General features: G+C 46.6%; 1 protein-coding gene across 1 annotated transcript; it reads right to left on the reverse strand.

Moving 5' to 3' along the window:
- Positions 1-2448: 2448 nt before the first annotated feature.
- LOC136648530 (armadillo repeat-containing protein 12-like) lies at positions 2449-9827 on the reverse strand. The gene is made up of 6 exons (XM_066624647.1): positions 9683-9827; positions 8301-8452; positions 7361-7495; positions 3339-3512; positions 3155-3226; positions 2449-2826 (listed from the first exon to the last, which is right to left on the reverse strand). Exons 1-6 carry the CDS (start codon positions 9819-9821, stop codon positions 2449-2451), a joined length of 1050 nt encoding a protein of 349 aa, XP_066480744.1. The 5' UTR covers positions 9822-9827.
- Between the last annotated feature and the right edge of the window lie 509 nt (positions 9828-10336).

The following is a 10336-nucleotide window of genomic DNA, read 5'->3' on the forward strand; positions in this document are numbered from 1 at the left end:
TCCATGGGAAGCATCCCAGCCTTCTTACTCCTGGCCTATAGTGGCAGAGACCTGTGATCTTTGCTGACCTCTTTGAGAGCTTGCACTTCTTTTCTCCTCTTCAGAATATTTCTTTGAAACTTTTCTCTACCTCTGGCAGGGTTGGGACCCCTTCACAGTTGGGAAGGACAAATTTATGTGGAGCCCACTGCCATTTTGAGCCATCCTTCCCCTTCAGCCATGGCCCCTCCTGGGTAACCTAATGGAATCAGAATGCAACTAGAGGCTCAGATGCCAACTGAAAGGACAGTGCCTATGCCACTGATGTTGTCTGTTGACAAACCAGTAGTGGAGACTGCCACTGTTGTAGAGGAAGCTCCAGCACATAGGAATGGTAAGATGAAGGTGCAGAAATAAAATTGTTCAATTTCTGGTTGAGTCCCATTACTCTTTCTGTACCTGAGTGATCCCCCTAGAGTTTTTATAATGGAATGAAGTCTTTAGTCAATCTAACCACAGATATGTATTGTCTTACTTCCTCCAAGTCCCATTAAGAGAAGAAGTGGTACAAAGCACCGTAGTCATTCTTGGGGCACATCCATGTACAAGACAGGGCACAGATCATGCTTCACACGTCACTTCTCAGCTGTATTTGCAAGGGGTCTTCTTCTCTGAGCTCCCATTTGTCCAGAAGGAGGGAACCTGGGGCAAGTCAGCTTTCTCTTGCAAAAAGAATTTCACCAAGGGACCACGCACTGGGACTTAGCTGAGATCACAGAGACAGACCCAGAAGCAGGGTCATACAGCAGAGATGTTTCTAGTCACCGTTCTCAGAAAAGAGGAATGAATGGTTTCTAGTCCAGATCACCCCTCCTTGCTGATTTATTCCTTGTCTGGCTGGCCCATGGGCTTCCTGAGGCTCTAACTGCCCTTTGTTATGCTGGAAGAATCTGGAAAACAGGGTTAATCTTCCAAGGGAAAATCTAGTGAAGAAGCGCTACTGGATAATGGAGAGTTCCCATAGCAGACCTGCCAAATATAGTTCAGCCCTCAACCCCACAGATGGTAATGGAAGCCAAACCATACCTGACTATGGATACATTTGCCAGGGAAGATTGAAGGAATAGTGTAGTCAGGTATCCCAAAGGCAGGAAGAACACCATTGTCTTTTTTACAGAAATAGCCTATTTGTTTCCATTCTCCTTTATCTTAAATTTCTTTTTCCAGCACAGCTAGGATACTGGGAAGGGGGGGGGCACAATCCCTTGGGAGATTCTCCTGTACAAGCCCAGTGACATTATAGAGACTTCAACAGAGGAACAACTGGGGGCGGGGGATTTGGAATCCTTTGTGATTAGTTGGTTTTAAAACCAACCAGTTAAAACCAATGAACACAATCACCAAGAAGGGTCTGGATCCATGACAGCCTTTTCTCACCAAGTCCTCAAGCCTTTCCTTAACCCTGGATAAATCATGATTGGAGTGAGAAAATGATAATTAAAGCATTTTTCTTTAGCTGGGTCTGCGTAGCAGTCACCCACTCTTGTAGCTTGTGGTAAAAACCAGGAAGGTCAGATAGAATCAATACAGAGTTATCATTGAGGCTGTAATGATAAAAGGACTTCCAGGCCATGATTGTTAACAAAGGTATAATCCTCCAGCATTCACTGAACTGGATTCTTCTTCGTTGCTTCCAGGTTTCTGAATTTCTAGGGCAGTTACGAATAATTAAGTGTCATGAATATCCCCAAAATTTTGGCATACGTGGTGGTGGAGCCTGAAACTTGATTAGCTGGTGTCGTGTAATGGTGAAAAGCCTGAACTGCAAATCAGGACTTTCCTGACTTGACTCTCACCTTTCCCCTGAACTCACTAAGTAGCCTTAGGCAAGCCACTTCCGCTCAGCCTCAACTCCCCAGTTGCAATATGGGGATAATAACACATTCCAAGGTTGTTGCAAGGCAACAAGAAAATACATGTGAAGTGCTTTGCAGGTTCAAAACTTGCTATATGAATGTGAGGTATTATAATTTCCTCAGCCCATCCCTGTTTTTGCAAGGCATATACTGTAATGGCTGGTCAGTCTTTTCACTGCAACCTGTCTGTTTTGAGGCTTGGTCAGATACAGGGTGGATGGGTTCTCACCTTGTTAATGGTGCTTATGTATAGTTATCACCTTCTCTACCCAGTTCATGCATCTGAACTGAACATCTGAAAACTCTGACCACAATGAACCAACCAGTTCAGTCTCTTGTATGCAAACCATCTTTTTGGGTCATTTTTTTTTCTGTTACAGACCTGGCCAGAGCTTAAGGAAAGATTTTGCATGTGATACACCCTGATGAGATCAGACCATTTCCAACCATCCCAGACAAGTGGCCACAACACTTCTTCCCCAAACCAACCTACTAGTTCTGCTGAATTGTTCTGCCTGAAATAATTTAATTCTATCTTAAATTCTGCAAGGAGTCAATGCTTGGAAATGATTGTGGATGAGGCAAGTGGACTGCCAATGTTGGACTCTGCCAAGAAACTGCCAAAAGCTGCATCTGGATTCTGGTTGCTGGAAATTTCCCGGTCCTCAAGCTGCAATTTCAGGATGACTCTGCAAGCCTGGATCTGTACCTCTTCCTCAGGATGAATGACAAGTGAGAGAAGATGATCAGCTATACGGGAGTCATTTCCAAAGAGGACCTCATGAAGGGACAACTCGTTGTACTGCTGGTATGTTAATTGGTACTGGGGAGCCAGGCGACCCTCAGTAAGTTGTTCCACAAACACCAGCAACTCATAGAGCAGGTTTCCAGGCCGTGAGGGTTGGAAAAGATTCAGGAAATCCGGATGTACCTTAAAGAAGAGGTGGTATAGTTGGTTTAGTCCAGTGTTCTGCCCTCAGAAGTATGACTTGGAGGGTAATGGATGTCAGATTCCTCTGCAGCAGTTCCCAGACAACTGGGAGGATATATCCTTGGCTCTGTTTTGCTCAATAACAGCCCAATGCTATGCACGTCTACTCAGAAGTAAGTTCTATTCTAGTCAATGGGGCTTACTCCAGGAACGTGTGCATAGGATTGCACCCTAAGCCCCCTGAGCTGCAGGAGATATCTAACCCCATCTTCCTCTTATGCCCATGGCTCTTCCCTTCCCCAAGCTCCCCAGTGAAGGTGGTCCTTACCTGGCAATTCATGATGTCATATAATAGAACTTCCTTCTGCACTAGCATGGTCAGGAACTTTAGAACCTGCACCTGCAAAAGCAGAGGAGAGATATTATCAACACGTATGGCTTCCTCCTAATGCCCTCAAAGGCTGATGGTTTAAAAGTTTGGGTTCTTGGGGGGGGGGGCAGAAACCTTGTACCTGAGCCAAGGCGCTCCCCATCTGCAGAATTTCCATTAAGGAGGACATGAGCTTTTTCAGCAGTGCATGCACATTATCGGGCACCTGAAGTCCATTCAACAGCCTCAGTCCAGCAATATGCACATCGTTGTCCCAGTTGTTGGTGATGACTTCAAGGATCTTGGGGACAAACTCCTGCACAACAAAGCAGCATTTGATAGTTACGAGCCAAAGACCAGAACGGTCTGAATTCCACATGTCAATGCACACAGAACAAAGGCTGGCTAGACTATAGAAGCCAGACTCTGACACAGAATTTTGTTTCTTGAGAATCTGGATTTTTGTGACTCTTTAAAAAAAAAAGAAAAAAGACACACAATGATTTCTGAACCAGATGATTACATTACAGGTCCAAGCTTGTTATACATGGAATTTTTATACACTGATTTGACTCAACATGAATGGCCACTGCAGATGAGAAGGAATGTGCTGATCCTGGAGAAGGGGAAAAATCCATCCCTTTAAAATAACAGTTTAAAAAAACTGCTTGTCTTACTGTTGTAGAGAGACATTCACGCAAGCAATCATTCCATTTGTCAGCTGAGCCAAGCAAAGGCAGGGAGTCCTTTGCATTCTAATTCCTGACTGCCTCTCTACAGCAGTAAGAAAAGCTGTTTTTAAACCAGCTGTTCTGACCCTGTCTCCACCTTCACAAACCAGCACTAGGGTACTTCACTTCACAAGTTAGCAGCCCTAATTAAATTGGCATATATGATGGAATTTCCCCTTCGATATAAACTAAGAAAAGTCTAAGAATGGTCTGGGCAGTGTGTTCTGATGGCTCATGTTGTCTCAGGGCAGAGTGTTGCATTTTTTGGGAATGCTCAAAGCAAATTGTTTTGTATCTGGGAACATGTAGCAGAGGACAGGTTTGTTAATGAAGATGAGGCTGTTTGCCAACATGTTCTGTTACTGGGCTACCTACCTCATTTGCAGCCCGATCCTAACTAGATTAGGCTGGTGCATGGAGGGTTTTACAACAGCAGAACAGTGTTCCTCTATTGTAAAATGGCTGCTGATAGTGCACACAGCCTCACTGCCGGAACCTGCTGTCAGAGCAGTGTGTGTGTGTGTGTGTGTGTGTGTGTGTGTGTAATATGGGTGGAACAGGTTGGATATCGGCAACTGTGATGTTCACCGACATCCTCATCCTGTTACTCAGACCTGCACAACCAAATTTTCCCTTACCTGGAGGAGACCTCCATGCATGCTAACCCACAGGATGCAGTGCACAATCCTGTGGTATAACTGCATTGGTGGGGGGAGGGCAATTTAGATAGGACTGGGTTATAAGTTGGCTACTTGGGGAAACAGGGTGCTGTACTAGCTTGACCTTTGTTTTGATCTCACAGGGCCCATCTTATGTTCAATAGTTTTCCCAGAGAGCTCATTCACTGGGGATTTGAATGACCGCTGTGTGGAATGAGGTTGTGCCATGGGCCTTTATGGGGTATTGCATAGGACATGGTTTGTGACCAGTCCTGACCCCAGGCTTAATGCCATGTTGTGGTTTTTTAAAATGAGTTTTAAATGAAATAAGTGGAAGCACTGCACTTGTTCACTGCACAATGTAGGTAGAATTAGGCATCCAGGTGGAATTTTAAAAGTGGTAGACAGCATTCCCAGTCATTCCCCTGAAAGAAACTGTATCTCTTCATCTCAGTGGATGAGATACTGTCACCAAACAGCAGTGGCATAGCTAACCAAGTTGCTGCCTGGTGCAAAAAAAATTCTGTAGCCCCCCTCCCGGCAATGACATCAAATTTAATTACATTGGGTCTTTTTATTTGTTAAAGTGAGTGAGAAATGTTAGCTAATATTTTAAAATAGCAAACACTTGTTGAAAGTACTTATCACACTTTTACAGTGCAATCTATTCATGTCTACTCAAAAGTAAGTCCCATTGTGTTCAATGGGGCTTCCTCCCTGGTAAGTGAAGTAAGGTAAGATTGCAGCCTTACAATTTGAGATGTGCAGGAGGGGACTGGAGACAATCATAAGAGCCAGCAGCTGACCTTGAGGAAGTGGAATCGAGGAATTATGTGAATAAATGATGAGGCTGAGCCACCTGCTGCTCAATGCTCCTGCTGCAACTTGCCTTCCAGGTTGCTGTGCCTTGCTTGCTGCCCTCTTCAGGTTCCTGCACATGCGCAGGTAACCTATCACAGTCACCCAACTCAGAGCCCAATCCTCTGCATGTCTACTTGGAAGCAAACCCAGTCTAGTCAATGGGACTTACTCCCAGGAAAGTGGGGAGAGGATTACAGCCTTGGAGCCCAATCCTCTGCCTGTCTACTTGGAAGCAAGCCCAGTCTAGTCAATGGGCTTACTCCCAGGAAAGTGGAGAGAGGATTGCAGCCTTGGACCCCAATTTTCTGCCTGTCTACTTGGAAGCAAGTCCATTATAGTCAATGGGGCTTACTCCCAGGATAGTGTGGATAGGGTTGCAGCCTCAGAGCCCAATCTCCTGCATGTCTACTCAGGAGCAAGCCCTACTGGCTTAGATTGTGGAGACAATTGGGCTGCTGCAGCCTTGCCAGGAGGAGAGAGGAGGATAAGGGGGCAGGCAAGTAGAGAGAGGACTGTGATGAGCAGAGGAGAGTAGGTGGCGCAGGGCAGGGGAGTGGTGAGCAACTGGTCCTGCTGCACAAGGGGAACCCTCTCCTCAGTCCAGGTTGGGCTCCACAAGGGTCTCTGGGGGCTATGCCTGCCTATTGGGGGCTCTCTCTCTCTCTCACACACACACACACCCAGTGTCCTGATCAGCATCCAACAGCCGCCCCACCAACACACTTCTTCCTCCCTCTCTAAACACAAACAAGCACTGATGAGCATTGCTCTGCTCCCCACACGCCTCTCTTGCCATTTAATCCAAATAGGGCTTTAGGGGGCAGCATGTTGAGCAGGACAGGTGGAGGAAATCACGGAGGGAATGAGGGCTGGCAGGTGCATGAAAGGAAGATTCCTAGGAGGTCTGTGCCCGTCGCCAGCATCTCAGCTGCAGGAGGGGGAGAGGGCCAGCTCCTCATGCCTGCCGCGACCTGTGGTTCTTGAGCTCTGCCGGAAGCGACGAGCTAGACTACCTTCCATCTCGGCTGCAGGGAGGGCAACATGCAGTTTTTCCCCTCTCCGTGACTGTTCCCCTCCTCCCTCCGCAGTGCCTGGCACTGGCAGGGCTGCTGGCAGCAGCCCAGTTGTTGCCCCCTCAGCCACGTTGTTGCCCCCACCCACCCTGTAGCCCGGTGCACCTGCTACCCCCTGCACTCCCCTAGCTACACTACTGCCAAATAGACATGTGCAGAAGTATGTGCAGTGTTCCCATATATGCCTGTAACCTACTCTCAGTGACTTGTGCCCTCTAGTGGTGACCCAAAGACTAGGCTTAGTACCTTATCCATTCTGCCCTTTCTTCCTTGCATTGTCCCCTGAAAAGAAAAGGCCATTTGTTTTTACTCTTCTGAAATGGCGGGGCAGGATCCATGGTTACAGAATGTCATAGCTGACCACATTTAAATGTGCTGTCTCCTATAATTTCCAGGGCTGAGTTCACACATGCATGTTCAGCACTCAATAACTGCAACCTTAACAGCAACTCGAATGTCTGAAAGAGCCTACACCCGGGGTATCAAACTCATTTCATACAGAGGGCTGAATAACATTCATGGCACCTGCTGAGGGCCAGAAGTGACATCATTAAGCAGATGATGGCCAGAAATAAGCACTTTGTTCTTACATAAGAACTTGTTAGCTGCAAATGAAAGAGAAAATGTGAAAACCTTGTTAATAATTTCAAGCTATGAGAGAGCCCAATTAACATGCTGGGAGAGCCCAGTTGTAATGAGAGTCAGAGAAATAGCTTCTGGGCATTATGTTTGACACCCCTGACCAACATAAATCAAACCCCTTACCTATATGCAAATAAGCCTTAACATGCTGCATGAAGCATATCACAAGGACAAGCAAAGTTCACCATAAGGAGTTACCTGAATTCTATTTTTAAACTTCCAGACACCAGTGAAGGCCTTGAGAGCATGTAGTGCCTGAATCTTGATGCCCATGTCCGGATCATCCATGAATGAGGCCACTAGTTTGATGTCCTCATAGGTACAGGCAGCTGCCTGAAAAATAGCACAGGAATCTAGCAGGGGGTGCAGCTAAAATGAAGCACAAAGCATCCAAAACATTTCACTTATAAATAATACCTTGTGATCTCTCAGATCTATGCTGATCCCATTGATTTCAACCCATAAGATGTAACTAATCGCTCAGATCTCCCATTGAGATAAATGAGGCTTTAAGTGCTTAACTTGCTTGACTTATGCCCCAAGTTTCTAGGGGCCCAGTCCTATTGAGTCACAGTGCTGCCAGACTGTGCATTCTGGTAGTGCAGTGTGCTTTACAACAGCTGCAAAATGTGACCTGCCATACTGCGCAGTCCTGCTGCTGCTGTAAGTGGCAAGAAGCTGTGGCCACATGCCACCAGCCTCTAGAGAAGCCTCAGTGCTGGTAAGTTGGCACGAGGGGTGGGGAGGGGTGGGCAGAATAGGGAGTAGAGGAACTGGGGCTGGAAGGTTGTGTATGTTGAGAGTGGGAAGGGGCTGGTACTGGCAGTAGCAATTCTGCCAATATCTTTTGATACTGTATTAGGTTCTGTTTGCATTAGATTTACCCTTCCACATGTCATGATTACATGCAGTGCCAGGTGGCAACAGGTGGCTGGGAGTCCTGCCCTAGGCCTCTCCCACTTTACCCCACCCATCCCCTGGTGGTGCATTGAGCACTATGCCTGCTACCGCTGCTGAGCACTCAGGAGTCCACCTGGCCAGATGGATCCTTTGGTAGGCATGGGGCTTCAGCCAATACCTCACCTGGTCAACCTCTGATGCCACCCCCAGCATGTGCCTTGGAATTCTGGACTCTCACCTCCGTCTCCAGTAGGTAAACACACCGGGTGATGCCATGCAGAATCATGTTCTTGGAGTAGTCATCTAACTTTCGATTGAGTGAGTGCAGGAGTCCCTGAAGTGCCCCAGAGTCCTTTGCCTGTGTACTCTCATGGTGATCTAAAGCAAGCCCTAGAAACCAAAAGCAACAAAGGGCAGTCCCAAAAACAGCAGGAAGGCAAAAGGAAAGGTAACTTCCATCACTGTTAAGCAGGTTCTGACCTAAACAGAAATGCCTGGCATGCCATGACAATGTGCCTTCTTCCAAGTTGCCAGTGTTAATGCATTCTCCTCTTTCAACCAAGTGCTCCCTCAGAATTCTGGAATAATTTGACAGGCACTTGGAGGAACCTGTCATTTCATTTGCATTCATTAGACTACTTCCTGCATCACAAAGATACAGGCAAAACTAAGGTAGACTTCCAGCAGATGCACCACAGGAATTAGATCCAAGAATGCCGACCCTGAAAGAAGCAAGTCTCAAGCAGGGCAGAATTTTGGTTTCTCTGATGCAAGTTTGAGGGAGCACAAAAATGTCTTTGCTGCACATTCAGTGGTCATATACAGGATTAAGACTATGGAAAATTGTCACAATTCGTGTGTGTGGGGGGGGGGGAGAACAGGGAAGGAGTGGTCTTTCTCCACCTGAGTTGAATCTGTTAGCAGAGGGAATAAATCCGTCTCATACATAGTAAAGCTGAGTTTTGTTAAGAGCTTTACTGCAACAGTGAAAGACCTGCAGCCATAGTTAGACAAACAGAACAAAAAGTCAGGAAAAAGAAACTGATGAGAGGTCTGGTAGGTGAAAGCAATCTGCAAGCCCTTAAAATAGCCACAAGACAGGTAACAGCTCTCCCAACTGGTGGGGATTAACATATAGACCTACACCTGCTGACAATATCCTGGGAGGCTCTGCTCACACCCTAAAACTCTTCCAACAGAATCAACAGTTGACGGCAAATTGAATATTATTAGGTCCATGTGATTATTATTCCCACACCTGGAGCACACCAACTTCCCATTCTCTTGTTTTGGCACTTGTGAGCTGGGAACACGTGAAGCTGCCTTGTGTTGAGCCATTGGTCCACACAGCTTCGTTTGCTCTATACTGACTGATTTCAGGCAGAACCCCTTCCAAGTCTTAGTGGAACTGAACCTGAGACTGGCTCTGGGAGCTTCTGTTGCCAAGAAAGTGCAAGTCCGTCACGTGCATTAGGGTCCCTCCTTACTTAAACTGCTACTGCTTGAAAACTACCATTTGGATATATCCACATCAGACAAGTTTGTAGCAGAACCAATTTTAGAATACAACCACACATGTTGGGAATACCTTGTCATCTCTTTGAATCCCACATTACTTACTGGCTAAGGGAATTGGCTCAGGTTTGTAGCGTGGGCTTTTGAGCCCTGCCAGGATAGTCTTGGCCAACAGAAACATAACCCCAGCTCCGGTTGCCGCAGTCACCATGTTTTTTGTTGTTACTAGCTCTAAATACTTCATCTCCTTGCCTAGCTCTCCCAGGTGATCCAAGGTAAACCTTGTGGCCTGACCTCAAGCAGGCGTTCCAATGGACTTTTTCACTACATGGTTTGTGATGTCACTAAATTCCATCATGACATCCGTGGCACACTGTTCCAGTAATTGTACAAAGCAGATCTATGTGAGTCCAGGTTCTCAAAGTCTGCTGACATCAGTGCAACAGCTCACACTTCTTTTTGTCCTCATCTGTAAAATGGGCACAGGAACTTTCCTGTGCAGGGCTAAGGACTGAGAGGATCTCAGCTTATGAAAATGTGTGATGATGATGACGATGGTCTCCCACCGCTGCTTGGCAGGAATGTTGAAGGCAGAAAAGTGAAAGATAATCCTCTCTGCGTCTATCCAGTCTTGTCTTTTCACCTAAGCGGTGATGATTGAAGCTCCAGAAATCAACATTCTAGGGTTGCTCTTCCCTGTGAGGGGTGGCAGCTCTTGAGGGACTGGAGCTACTCAGCCGAGAGCTGTTTGGTTGAGGC

The sequence above is a fragment of the Tiliqua scincoides genome, chromosome 4, assembly GCF_035046505.1.
Source record: "Tiliqua scincoides isolate rTilSci1 chromosome 4, rTilSci1.hap2, whole genome shotgun sequence".
Taxonomy (NCBI): Eukaryota; Metazoa; Chordata; class Lepidosauria; order Squamata; family Scincidae; genus Tiliqua; species Tiliqua scincoides.

What these genes read in the sequence shown, in the direction of transcription:
- LOC136648530 (XM_066624647.1), bottom strand. Translation starts at nt 9,821, where the DNA reads ATGAAGTATTTAGAGCTAGTAACAACAAAAAACATGGTGACTGCGGCA. An exon ending in TGAGCCAATTCCCTTAGCCA is followed by an intron (nt 8,453 to 9,682) that starts GTAAGTAATGTG and finishes TTTGGTTTCTAG; the next exon opens with GGCTTGCTTTAGATCACCAT. An exon ending in ATGACATCATGAATTGCCAG is followed by an intron (nt 2,827 to 3,154) that starts GTAAGGACCACC and finishes CTCTTCTTTAAG; the next exon opens with GTACATCCGGATTTCCTGAA.